This window comes from Corvus cornix, chromosome 7, assembly GCF_000738735.6.
Source record: "Corvus cornix cornix isolate S_Up_H32 chromosome 7, ASM73873v5, whole genome shotgun sequence".
Taxonomy (NCBI): domain Eukaryota; kingdom Metazoa; phylum Chordata; class Aves; order Passeriformes; family Corvidae; genus Corvus; species Corvus cornix.
In genome coordinates, this window is record NC_046337.1 from 4,993,119 (window position 1) to 5,007,484 (window position 14,366).

The 14,366-nt window shown below is 37.9% G+C and overlaps 1 protein-coding gene across 1 annotated transcript in view; it reads left to right on the plus strand.

Annotated features, from left to right (window-relative positions):
• Positions 1-14,366, plus strand: part of LRP1B (LDL receptor related protein 1B) — a 636,888-nt gene that overhangs the window by 591,860 nt on the left and 30,662 nt on the right. The window contains exons 81-83 of the mRNA XM_039555091.1: positions 1,109-1,282; positions 1,790-1,915; positions 9,163-9,327. Of these exons, the coding sequence (XP_039411025.1) occupies positions 1,109-1,282; positions 1,790-1,915; positions 9,163-9,327 (465 nt within the window). The remainder of the gene's footprint in view (positions 1-1,108; positions 1,283-1,789; positions 1,916-9,162; positions 9,328-14,366) is intronic.

Here is a 14,366-nt window from a genome sequence, read left to right on the forward strand (position 1 = left end):
CTTGGAGAAATCTCCCAGAATCCTAATTGGGCAGGACAAGATTTAAAGAATCTTATTTTGGTTTAAAAGCATTTAATTCCACGATGTATCAATATACATTAAGATAACTATCTGAAGAGAGATCACCTTGAGTGTAGGGATCTGACCACAACCTCCTCTAGCACTGGACCAAAGGAAAACTGGGGGAGTTCAGAAATTGCTTTGCAATGAGACTGAAAACTTCCACCCATTGAATTAAACAGGCATAAAATAATTATTTAAAATTCATAGATATTTTCATGAAAATGAAATACTGAGTCCCAAGTATTGATAGCATGAAAGAACAGTAGGAAGAAATAAAGGCTGAAAGATGAAATTAATAAATACAAGGGAAATTCAAAACCATTTTTAGAGTAAGTGGAGAAAATAGCAGGCACAAAGTATCACAAGGAATGATAAATTCTGTTTCTTTATGGCTTCAGGAAGAGATGCATCTCCAGCAAAGAAGTTTTAGTTAGAAGCCATTGCCTTCTTAGAGGGTAAATGTGAAATTCTCCAGCCAGTTGTATACAGGAAATCCAGTTGGTGGCCTAATAGGCCCTCAGAACTCTTAAAAATGAGGAATTGGTAGAGTTAACAACTTCTTTTCATTAATTTCCTATAATTATGAATTAAAACAAGTGCAGTACAAAAACTAGCATTTCAAATGTGTTAGGAAGAAGCTGAAGAAATGTTTTGCCAGAATAGTTTCTTTGATCTGAAGCAAAATAACCTCTTTCTTCTTGTCAGATACATCTAGTTAAAGTGTTATACCTAGAGTACGACAAGTAGAACAAGTCTGTTCTAATTAGTGAGTTGTTACTGTGGGATTTCCCTATTTTATATGATCAGCCAGTTTCTGAGGTTCAGTTGTGTGCAAAGCTGATAAAAAGCTTGAGATTTCAGTTGTCTGCAGAATGGGAAGAGTTCCTTTGAGGAAGATTGCTTTTTTAAAGGTAGTTTTTGTGGGGACCAAACAAGGTGTCTGAAAAATAATGTCCTTAGGTGGTAATCATAGAAATGAAGTTTTTATTAAAACAAAGTTCGTTGTTATTTATATATGAATATGTGTTATCCATTTTTATTCCAGGTTTGCTGCATCCACATAGAATTGACATTTTTGAGGATTACATATATGGAGCAGGCCCTAAAAATGGTGCATTTAGAGTGCACAAATTTGGCAGGAGCCTTGTAGAATACCTAAGTGTGGATGTTGATAAAGCAAAAAGTGCCTTGATTTTTCACCGCTACAAACAAATGGACTGTGAGTAAGCATAATTACTTTAAACTCAATATCACCTCGGGGGGGGAAAAAGTAACCAAGTTGTAGAAATATAAACCAGAGCCTGATTGTACAAACTGAAAATAGATTTAGTCATATTTATTTATATAATTTTGATTTAGGTTACTTGATGTGTTTTCACTCATTTGATAGGACGCTTGAGAAATTTGTACACAAATGCCTTTTGCACCTGCACTGTAAATGAGAGATAAAAACAAATTAGAAGAGAGATGAATAAAAATCCCTCTAGCCAGAAGCAGATGAAATTTTTTACTCCATGTTACACATACATTTTTTGGTAATGATACAGATTCTGTGCTTCTGGGGGTCTTGCGCTGCTGTTTGAGGGAGTGTGTTCACAGAGTTGAGGTTGTTGATATCCTGGAAAGTAGAAAGTATCAGACTTTTCTCAGCTTTAGAACATAGTTCTAAATTCTTTAAATAGAAAAATAAAAAGCAATGTTTCTCATATTTTGTCTTTGTAAACAGTGCCTAATCCATGCTTGGACCTGAGGTGCGAATTCATTTGTTTACTCAACCCTTCTGGTGCAACATGTGCTTGTCCAGAAGGAAAATCATTGATGAATGGAACATGCATTGATCAGAGCCTCCTAGGTAGGTATTGCAAGCTGCATGAGAACCAGAAAATAAACAGCTGGTCAGTTTTTGTCATTGCAAAAGGCCAGGCTGGCTGTGAGTCCAGACTTTTGTGATGTTGTTCAATACACACGTTACTGAGCTGGAATGGAAAAGAAATGTGAAGAAACAAAATCCCTGATTCAAAAAAAAATGCCTCCCCTGCTAATATCAAAATGAAAAATGAGCTTTCAGCTTAACTGACACAAGATGATACTTAAAAGTGAGTGGGTATAAATACTGACCAAAAGAAGTTTGAAAATCTCTGAAGTGTTTTGAATCCCAAATTAAAGATGAGGCATTTAGGAGGAAAAAAACCATTGCAGTAATGCTGAAAAGGCAGTGAGAGCAACATAGCAAATAATGACAACTTTGAAGCAACAGTAAAAGAAAGAAAAAAAAAAACCTGCAGCATTTTTATCTAAAATTATATCTTCTGGGAACTTCTATAATGACTAATATTGAGACACAGGAAACCAGATTTCATGGGAAAAGTGCCTCTAAGTTCTTGCTGTATTTTAGGGATGGGGAGGGAATCTTTTCCATTGAAGATTATTAAGTACTTTACCTGTCTTCACTCTAATTTAGGCCAAACCTAATGTGGTCAGACTGCTGGAATGATTTTTAATCATTGAATTTTTAAATGTTCTAGAAATCACAGAATAACATTTCTTGTGTGCATTATACATATTAGAATGTTTTTCTGATGTTTAATTCCATGCTCAGAAGTGTAAGTGATGGATATTTTGGCAAGATCCTCAGTGCTTAAAGTGCTCAATTTAGCAATTAAATTAATTTACCTGAAATGTCATAATTCCCTGGAGAAAATCTCACCGATCTATACTGCCTAGGCTTTAACTATTGAATTAACAGGACTGTGTTTTAGTGGTTCATGATGTGGTATTAATAAAACTGTCCAACTCTGGACACAAATCAGTCTGAACACCCTCCCTACCCTCCAAGTGTCAGCTCTGTGTCCATCTCAGGTAGATACTTGTCAAAAATTTCTGCTGTTACAGCACGACCTCAAAATTATCTCAAATTACCCATAGTTACTACTTAGGTGTTGAAGAATGGGCAAATAAAAGAAATTTGTTTTTCACTGCTGACTTGTACCAGTTTGAACCCATAATTTCAGTAATGCTCCATTTTTACTAGTAGGCAAGGGATTATGCTGTGGTCATGTTTTCAGGGATGTGTGTTTTTATTAAAGAAAGATCTGAAGAGGTTTTTAAATGACTTGTTATAAATTTTTATGGATAGCCAGAAAATGCCTAGAGAAGCATTTTTAATATATTGATAATTTTCAGTGCTTTCCCACGGCTGCAATATCTGTTACGACTTTTTAAAGGGCTGCTGAATAAGTGTTTCCTAGGTTTTTGTTTACAGTTATATTTCAAGTAATATCTAGTGTGGCTATTTCTTACTTTTTTTTTTGCACGTATGTTATTTTTGTAGTAGTAGACTGCAGGTTTTGTAGTATCACAGATTGTAAATTGTGAATTGAAACAAACTTCTGTATCAGAGTACTCTCTAATAATGTTTTTGCACTATTTTGATTTTCCTTTTATAAAGTGTAAGTGGATGTTAAACGTTTGTCTCTTGCTGACACTCCAGCTTCCAAAGACCAGCAGAAATTTCTGGAAAGATCAGAGTTGACCCCAAGATCAGCATCTTGAACAGGTTTATGATTAAAGGCTGACTGACAGTCCACTTGCCATTAATAGGTCATTAATAGCCTGCAAACAAAAGAAAAGTCAATTTATAAATCAGCTTATTTTCCTTTAGGAGGTTATACAGTATGGAATAAAAATTAGGAGCTGCAGTTTTCTGATGAAGATCTAGAAAATGTATCTGAGATATTCCAGACCCCACACATCCACCTTGTCTAAAGCTGTTATTCAGAGCATTTTTGGCACAGTTATGGATGTCAGTAACCCAAAACAGAAACTCCTGCCTTACTTGACTGCATGTGTTTTGAAGGGTGACCTAACAATCCCAAGGGAGGTCATACAGCCTTTTGTTGTTGTTGTTGGTCTGCAATAAAATCCTGATTCAAAGTCAGTCAAAATATTCCTATTGATTTTGGCGGTCTTCTGGTTTCTGGAGGTGTTCTGGTTTTATTGAACTTGTACACAGCTGTTTTGGGTCATGTAAGAAGTCTTTTACTTTCAGAAATTAGTAGCAATTGTGGATACTGAGAACTAGTAGGGTTGAACTGTACTTTTGGAATAATATATAATTCAAGTTACAATAGAAAACAGTAGTGTATTGAATATTCATAACATTTTTAAATGCCTTTGAGTGGTTTTTGAGTCTTTTTAAATGTAGTAAGGAAACTAGTGATAGATTTCCATGACTTGGCAGAGCCAAAATGGGACAGCCATCTCTAATTCAATTTCTTCTTGGTGTGCCTACCATAAAGGTTGGTGACTGCAAGGTAATCTAAGTCTTGCTCTGTTCCTTGTGCTGTATCCCAAAAACTGACTCAGATTCTTATTCATTGGATTGTTCTGTTTCTTCCCCTTTTTTTTTTTTTTTTTTTAATTCAGAAGAAAATTAGCTAAGTCCTAAAATTCTGCGTACTGTTACTCTTGGCTTGGTCCGTTGTGTTGATTTTTCTTCATAAATCCTACGTGAGGAATTTTAAATATTGACTCCTCAGTGGCTTTCAGTAGGACGGAAACCAGTTTGCCTCAGACAGCTGTTTCACCAGCACCTCAAGCAGCTGAGGAGAAACAGCTTCAGGGTTTGATTTGGAGTTTTCAAGCTGGAATTATTACAACATATGGGTGTGTTGGATCATTCAGAATGTTTTTTGTAACAAAATGAAAGCAAGTTCCAGTTTATCCTTAGATCAGCTTCCATCTCGTTTCTCCCTGGATGATTGTGACTGACAGATCAGAGTTCTTTTGGGGTTTATTTGTTGACTAAAATAGGCTGGACTTGTTCAGTTTAGAAGCTACCCTTTAGTTTTCCAATGGGCAGAGTACCACCTCATTTTCCTAAAAGACACCCCTGGACTTGCATCCATTAGATTTCTTGTATCTAATGGTCTGTAGCACAATGAAGCTAAAAATGTACCTAGAGGATGAAAATGGAGAGCCTTGCACTGGCGGAAGGCATTGTGTCCCACAGCTGAACGAGCAGGAGTAATGAACACTTCCAAGAGTTCCCTCTTCTGGAGCATCACGTTTATCACTTTCCTCTTAAGAGGGGAATATTTCTGCTCTTCTGGTTGAGTGGAAAGCCTGAGGAAAAATTGCAAAGGCTCGGAACTGATGTTGCTTCTGAACAGAGATGAAACGTTTAATTTATCATGTTGCTTCCCCCAGCACATTTCTGTGGGGACTTGCCCACTGCATGCAGAGATTGCAGGCAGAGAACGTGCTTTGGCTGGGGATGGAGAAGTTCATCCCTACGTGGCTTCTTTTTCAACCCCAAAGTCTGCCTCAAGGAGGAAGAGCTGCAACAGTTTAGTCCATGCTTTCTTCTTGGGGCTGGTCCTGCTTTCAGCTTTCTTAGAGATCGAAAAAACAAGGGTCACACAGAAATCTGCTTCTGGTTTGAAAAAACAAAAAATCTGTTTACCTCATTTCTTCTGTATTTACAAAGGGGTTTTGGTGTTGGGATTGGTGTTTCCCAGTACAGAAGAAGATGGGTGTCAGTTAGATTTTCTCACTGTGGATCCTTTCCTTACCATTCTCTTCCTTTTAAAATTGTAAAGAAAATGGATTTTTTAAGAGGGGAAAAAAAAAGTGAAGGAGAAAGAGTAGCATCTGTCTTACAGCCTTCAGACAAAATTTGGGGAGAACAACTTGTTCTGATACTTCTCAGCATATGGAAAATTGGCAGGTAGCAAGACTCTCATCTGAGGGAAGATTTATAGAACCTTACCTCAACATTAGGACTCTGCTCTCTGTCTTCATTAGGTGCATTCAGCTCAGTAAAGGATGAGCTACACCTTTGTCCGAGCGAGAGCCAAGAGCAAATATCTTTCTGCCCCATGAGATCAGAATTTCCCACTGTGGGGAGGGAAACTGTTCCTGTCCCAACGAATGTAGGTCCTGAACCTTGTGCTCTATGACATCATCAACCCATTTAACTTGTCTAGTCCAGAAATTGGGTGATACTTCAAAAGGGGAGAAAATAGCCAAAAGATGCATTTTCCTCGAGAAAGACCAGGGTTGTTATAGAAATGCCAATAAAAGATGTGTGTCTTATGTAAGTGGGGGAGAGGAATGGGATATCAAAAAGTGAACAAGTGAAAGAAAAAAATACCAGTAGAGTTCACAAAGCTTTGATATGCTGTTTTATCAGTGTTTCTTCTTTGTAAGATTTTCCTTTCCAGTAAAAGGAAGGAGTCAAAGATGAAGCTGATAAGCCCAAGTCTATTAATGTTTGTGTCAAAAAGTTTTAGTGGAAAGAAAAACGTAAGAGAAATGGCAAACCAAAATTATTTGATTATATATTAAAGGTGTTAAGATTGAAATGGGCAAATCAAGGCAGAAGAAGACTAAATATCCAGATTAGGAGAGAATATATAAAATTACATCATCTGTAATCCTTTCTTTCATGTTAGAGAGATTCAGTAGCTAGACTAGGGGTAGGATAACAAGTGTAATGATTTACCTCTGTCATTTCAAAAGTGAAAAGAGCAGCTGAGAGGACTTTAAGTCCAAGTTCAGCAAGCTCAGAACAGCACTGAACACTGGAGTTAGAAAATTTTCTGCCTTTGTTTTATTAACAACTTTGTTCCAAGGGTGGGTACTTGGTAGACCTGTTCCCACTTCTTCTTTCCAAGGTACTTATTCAGTAATTCCAATTAACTGTATTCAGCTTTTCATACTAAGTCTTCTGTATTTTTCTCCTGTATTCCTTTTCTTCCTGTCTTCTCCTATGGGACCACTGTGCTTGTGTCTCCCACACAAAGACAGGCATGTCATCCCCTTTTGTACTAAGTTGATGTGATTTGTAATTTGTTTCTTGTATTTACCTCCAGACAACCAAGCAGCAGCATTAAACCCCCTATATTGTTTAGTCTAATAGAATATTTTAATACTCTCTTATCCATTGCATCTTTTGAGCCTCTTTCTTAGTTTATTGAAAGTCCAAAATTTCTGTATTACCATTTCTCTGTTTCATATTAGAGCTGTATTGAAATTCTTGAATTTAAAGTGTTTCATAGAGAGCAAAATCAGTAGTAATCTCCATATTTTTTTCCCAAATTTTATATCTTAATTCTATGGACTTGTTCTAAAAGAGAAATAGAACATGTTTTTAATGCACCATCAGAAAGGTTCATAAAAATGAGCAGTTGTCTGTACTTCAGTGTTATTTATTCTGTTTTTGCCAAGTTCTGCTCCATAAACTCATGACTAATGATAAGTAAAACAGATAAGATAAGCAAAACAAAAATAGACCTTCTCTCCAATAAGACATGCTACATTATCCATTCAAACAACTTCTGTAATGAGTAACTGAAGAACGGTTCATGGAACATCAAAGGATTTAATGAACCACCCAAATAAATAAAACACTGAAGCATCCTCAAACTCCCAAATACAAAGTAGCTTTCTTACAGCAATTGTATATATCCAGGGTGGACACCAAAAAATTAAGTGCAAGTAGGATTTCATATTTTTGTTGTGAAACTCATGAACTAAGAAGTTGCCAGTCAGTCCACCATGGTAACTTTTAAGATTTACTGCCTAGTGGAAGCTTAATTTTGGAAAGGTAAATTACCTGAAAGATTGCAGTTTCCAGAAGTTTTGTTTAAATGGGTTTGATCCCAGCTTATGTGTCTGCACCATCTCAGCACTGCTGTGGAAGGAGGCAGCAGACCCTGCTGAGGCAGGGTGCACACAGGCAGGAGAGAGAGATTTAGGTGCATCCAAAGAAAGGGCTCTGCACAAACACAGTTGTGTTCCTGGGTTTTACAGAGTCTGAGAGAACTGTTTAGGTAGAGGACATCCAGCATCCCTAAATACTGCACTTGCAACACAATGTATTCCTTTAAATCTCAAAGGAGTTGCTGTGGCTGAGTCACACCAGTCAATGTTAGACCTCAACCAGTAAGGGACAAATGGGAACCTTGTCCCTTATGACTTTGTTTCATGAATTGACTAAAGCAGATGAATTCAGCAAAACTCCTGCAGCTGGTGGATGTATTACTGAGGAGTTCTCAGTACTTGTGGCATCCCTCTTGTTTAAAGCCATGCAGGGCTCAAATGCTGGATTAGTTAGGAAGCAGTCTGGCTTCACAGGATTGTTTTGCTGTGTGAGAAATGAAAAGGCTCATTGCTGAAGGCATGATTTGAGCTGGAAAGGTGCTTTTCTGCTTCTTTAGGATTACACTTACTTGGATGTTTGAGCATTGTATGTGTGCTCATCTATAATTAATTTGTTGTTGTTATCATTGAGTGATTTTATACTTTGCTGATTGAAATAGAGGTTTACTTTTCAAAGTGTTTCCTAGAGAGACACAACTCTAAGTACTAAAGAGCTTTACATAAAGACTGAATCTGGCGTGATCAGAGTTTTTGTCCCCTCATACCTCAACACTGAGAGGGTGGCTCTGCTGCCATAAGAAGAGTGCAGAGCAGCAGCAGCTTCCTTTCTCAGGGATTTTACAGTCTGAACAGAAAAAAAGGAATAATCAGAAAATATGACTTAGGAGCAATGGGTTTGTATGCAAATACCAGTTTTTGAAGAGGATTTTGAAGGCTAAATGATTTCCTTTTAAATATTTTGGACAGGGCTTAGTTAAGAAGGCTGTTAGCAGAGAGAGTGGAAGAGAGATCCAAAAAAGCTAATAAAAAGGGCTGAGGTCACCAGAAAATGACTGTGAAGTTTTCTGAGGTCTCGCAGATGAAACCAACATTCAATTTTCCAATTCTCAAACTAGAAATTATGGTTTCAGACAAATTCATACTATTATTACTGACTTAGATCCTAGGGAGGTCAACTTCCCTGTGCCATGCAAGGGCTCCCACCAACTCAACAGCTCCTGGCAGCCTTTCCAGGGCTTATGGTCTCCTAAGTTTGTGGGTTTTTTTCTGTCACTGTGGAAACAGAAGGGGTAGTTTACTTTCTCCATTTTGAAAAGCAGTATTTTCCCCCCACTGACAGAGATCTGTGGCTGTGTTTAAGAGGCAAGGTTCTGTTTTGCCACTTCCATGAGACTGGGATTGTTTAAGTGCTCTGTGTGTGTGCTCCTGCTGCAGATGACAGCTGTAAATTAACCTGTGAGAATGGAGGGAAGTGCATCATAAATGAGAAGGGGGATCCCCGATGCCACTGCTGGCCAAGCTACTCTGGTGAAAGATGTGAAACCAATCATTGCTACAACTACTGCCAGAATGGAGGAACCTGTGGGGCCTCACTCCTTGGTAAGTATTTCTGCACAGCTCTATCTTGCTGTTATACCTGCATTAAATGTTGAAATTTGTTCCTTGTTTGTGGTATTTTTTCTCTTTGTTATTTGTTTTGTCTGTACTTAAACAATGTGCGAAAGTAGCAGCATACTCCATACACATATTCTTTGTAGTCAATAGGGCTTTTCATTCACTTACCTTGGTGTTTCAGCACAAATAAACTGTATACCAGAAAAGGGAGAATATAAGTAGATACTCAGTGTAAAGACTCACATGTTGAAGTGTAGCAGAATTTTAAAGCAAAATGTCCAGTCAAGCTATGTCTGCAACAAGTCCATACATCTTGTTCTCTTAATTTATATCAATTCACCCCCTAAATTTATATGTGCATACACAGAGATATTTGCTTAAATCCTTGACCTCAATCCTTTACCTTTGTCTTACTGGAGTTCGCAAAGTAGGAATTTTACTCATCTAATTCTCAGGAAGACTTTGTTGCTGAGAACTGAGATCCTTCATTTTCTTGGAGGAATTTGAAATTATATTTCTTAGGTTCAGGGAGGATCATCCTGTTAAAAAGCAGGAATTTGACAGCTGATCTTTGTCCCTAACACATTTTTGTATCTTGTATAATGTTTGGGCTAGAGAGGAAAAGTGTGAAAAGAAGTACTCTAAAATGTAGCAATTCTGTGAGAAAGGAAAAGTAGAATTCTATGTTCTGCTTCAAGGAATAGTTAAATATTTGATTCAAAATACAAAAGCTGGAGAAGAGTTTGCTGTCTCCTTCTCAGAAGCTTTCACCTTCTTAAGATGCTGTGAATTGTTTTCTCCTGTGTGATGAAGTGGCCAACACCCTGATCTGTGAAAGAAAAGTCCAGGCACCTGACCTTGAGAAGTTTGTGTCTGAGTCTCTGTGGCAGAGATTGTAAAGATTTCCTCAGCACTCCTTACTAATTAACATTAGCCTATGTAGTTTGGTAATTTAACCCCACTTGCTGGCTTCTCCTCCCATTGCCTGAGACGTGGTGGCAAAATTCCAAGTGAATGCAAGTCTAGTAATTTATTCTTTCAGTTCTGAGTAGTTGAGGGTTAGTAATGTTGTTCATAATAATGACTAAATATCAGAAAATGAGAATCACTTCTACTGGAAGTTGATGAATTATACTTTAAACTGCTCCTAACAGCTGACGGAACTACTGACACAAGTGATAAGCGGCGATTTTTATCAATGTAGTGAGATCAATACATGCTAAGTGAGGACGTGCAAGTGAATGGAAGTGATGGTTTAAATGGTGAGCAGAACTTCCTCATCATTTGATGAGAGGATGTTTATTCCCACATTTTTACATGTCTGGCATCTAATTGATTCTTTTGTGGGGTTAAAAGGCTTAATAAAATTAATAACTTGGCTCCTGGAACTCAGCTCTGTTGTGAGTCCTGCAGAGACCCCAGGGTTTTACTTAATCCTTTTCTTTTGGCAGGAGCCACAGGGCTCACTCACCTCCAGCAGTTCGTTTTCCCTCTCCCAGGCAGCTCACTCTTGCTGTGCTCACACAGCTATGCTATTGCATGGATATTTTTAATTTTCATTTTCCTGCTAAATCCAGCCTCTGAAATCTCTCAGCCTTGCTGAAACAATTAGTGCAGTAGGTTTTGCCGCCAGTGGGTAGAGACGAGATATGAGCAGAGTCTACAATACACTTCTGTTCAGTTTTCAACGTGGATCTGGGGAGGCAGGAATCAGCCTGGGGACGAAGCAATCAGCCTGATGCTTGGTCCCAAATGGAATCACAGGTCTGCACTAAAGTACATCAGGAGAGCCAGCATGGGTGTCACCACAGTCTGTATTTCATTGTTCAGCTGCCTGATTTGGGGGAAGCTGAACCTTTAACAGCAGCTAAAGTTTATTGTAGCACACATGACTGAAGTGTGCCTGAAAGAGCTGAGATCAACACAGAGCTGGTTCTGATGGCCATGCCTGCTGATAGGAGTATTCTTCTACTGTGCTGGCTCCCTTTAGTTTCATCAAATTTTTAGGAATCATATTTCAAGTTAACCAGATGTCCAGTCTGCCATTTCCAATTCATGAGGGTAGCCGTGCCTTGAAGCCCACACCATAACTTTCATGTGCTGGAAATGTGGAAAAAGGACTTTATATCTTTCTAAATCGCTGTGACTCGGTCCAGTATTTCAGATAAAATTTTCAAGTTGATGAGCATCTCATCTTCCTTGCATGCCTAGCCCCTGGACCCAGTAAATATTCTATTAAGAGGAAATCTCTATTTCTTATCAGGCGGTATTTCTTATCTGTATCAGTCTATAAATCGTGTCTTACTGAAACAAACTAGCATGCCAGTGAGATGCCCCTTATCACAGTTTAATCTAATCCATGATATACTAAGGCTGTTACGTATTTTACAGAGAGAAGTTACGCTGGACTCCCCAAAAGCATTGAAATGTAATTAAATCAAGAAAGCTTAATTCCCCAAGTGTTCTTGCAATAACCATTTCCTCTTTCTCCTTGAATACACCACTGTGTGTCCTTCAGCCCTTGACTTGGGCAGGGCACTTGCAGCTGCAGGGGATGCACAAGCCCTTTGCTGGATGAGGGTGTGAAATCCAGACCAGAGCAGTGTTTCTTCTCCTTGTCTCAGCCTTCCAGGCAGAGCTGGCCTGCTGTGTCAGGCTCATGTGAGAGGTGTTAGTCTGTGTGTTACTGTATTCTTGCTCATTTCTACATGTGGGAATGAAAAGGTTCTTTATTACTAGGAATTGCTCAGTTTCTCATTAATGGTTTTAGAACTTCAGCATTATATTTTGTCTAGATTTATACTTTGTCCTACCAGGTTGATTTGTCTGATAGCAATAGAATCATTAAGACTGGAAAAAAACCTCTAAGATTGAGTCTAGCCCTTAACCCAGCTCTTCCAGGTCCACCACTAAAGCAGGTCTACAAGTGACACATCCCCATGTTCCAATAGTTATATTGTGAACTCATTTTGGTAAAGAACTCCCTCAATTTCTGTAAAGTATAAGATTGCTATTTTAAAATTAAGTCAGCTTGGTATCATTTTACTTTGATCTGCTGTGCTATTGCTGTGCTTGCTTCCCCCTGTACTACAGTGCTCACAAACACCACCTCAAAAAGCAGCACTCATACTTCTCATCCATTATACAACCAACTCATCAAACTGACCTGTTAAACTCATGCAATCAAATTCCATGTATTTTCCCAATTTTGCCTTTTTTTAAAGTGTATTTTTGTTCAAAATGATGAAGATTTTTCTTCTGGAAGTTGCAGAAGCTGTGTGTGTGAGTGCCAATCTAAACCTATCTGCAAAATATAAATGACCTGTGATCGTTTCAGCTTGCTTGACCTTCTCTTTCTTGGAGGCTTGGATTGCCCTTGTTAATTCTCACATATTATTCTAACAGCTTTGAGGCAGTCGATCTCACAAGTGTCATTTTCCACACGTGGCCTCTGGAGAACTTAGGGACTGCCAGCAATTTTAGCCTCATGAGATGATGCTTCCAAAGGGTCCCCACAGCTGGAAGCTTCCCCAGGAGTCAGGGAATTTTCTTATTGTTCATTTCTGGCTCAAAAAATAAGGAGGAAATTTCCTGGGAATGAACCTTTCCTCATATTCTGATCCAAATAAAATGATGCAGCAGACACTCTTCTGGTGAATGTGTGTGTTCTAGTGAATGTGTAAATCCTCTTCTCTCTCTCCACCTAATATAGAATAGTAATGTGATAACTAATTAAGTAAATTGCAGAGTATTACTAATTTTTTAAAACATGATTGTGCTAAATCTTTGCTGGATGTGTTAAGTTGTAGAACCTCATTATCTGCACACAAATGTTAATTTGTTAAACAAATCCCACTGGCAATTCAGGGATTATTCACTGTTGGCTTACTTACTGCTAAGCCTTTTGGCAAATTCCTATGTGAACATTATATAGGCAGAGATTGGAGCAGCTTTAATTAAAATTTATAAGTTTACGACAGTTGTATTGAACTACAATAATTGAACAAAGAAAATGTCATCAGTTAATTAAAAGTACACATCGGAGACATGTAATTAAAAGTTTGGGTGTAATAATGAACACTTTCCAGTAAGCCAAATTAATGGGAATTCGGAAAAAAAGTCAATGTTACCATAAAAACACGCTTTGTTTCTCCATGTAGTTTAAAGTAAAAATATTGCAGCAATATTTTGCTGATTGTCTCAAACACATTAACTAAGCTAACTAGTTCACAAAATCAGATAAACCCCTTTGTACTATATGAAAGGTATGTCTAATCATACACAATTGTGATGTTTGTATCAAAATGAGTGAAAAAAAAATATTATGTCTTTCCTCTAAATGAAAATTGATGAAATATTCTGAAAGAATCATCATGTATAAAGCAGATATTATTTTGTGTTTTATTTTATGAGCGAAACAAGGTGATTTGGTGCATACTGAAAAGACTGTCAGTGAAGAGCCTGGTTTTTTGTGCTTTCAGCAGGATGGGGACTCTGGGAAGGATGAGGGTGGTATTTCACTGGGTCTTATCTCAGGTCCCAGCAGAACCACCACCAGCAGCCTTGGAAAGAGCAGCCTCTGAGAGTACTCAGAGATATTTAGAAATTGTTCTTTCTTCCTTTCCTTTTCAGTAACACAGAGAGACTCCATATCTGTTGGGATAGATCCCAATCAGCTCACCTACTAATTATCTTCAATAATGCAGCTTTTCTCCACTCCTATTGTTTCAGTAAAGCTAATTATTGTTCATCAGCCACACAGAAACGAATTATTGTGATTCCCACAGACTGCTGATAACGACACCAAAGGGCAAGATACTGCTTACAGAAAGCTCATGTAGAGCCACACTGTTGTCTGTAATAGCAGCAGCAAGTTAAATATTGAAATTAAATGTGCATATTCACACATAACAACTGAAAACCACACCTTGCTGGTAGTGAATGTACCGGTGACTGGAGGAAATAAATAATGTAGGTTTTGATGAAGACATTCATCTGGATTATCTAATCTTTAAAATCTTGCA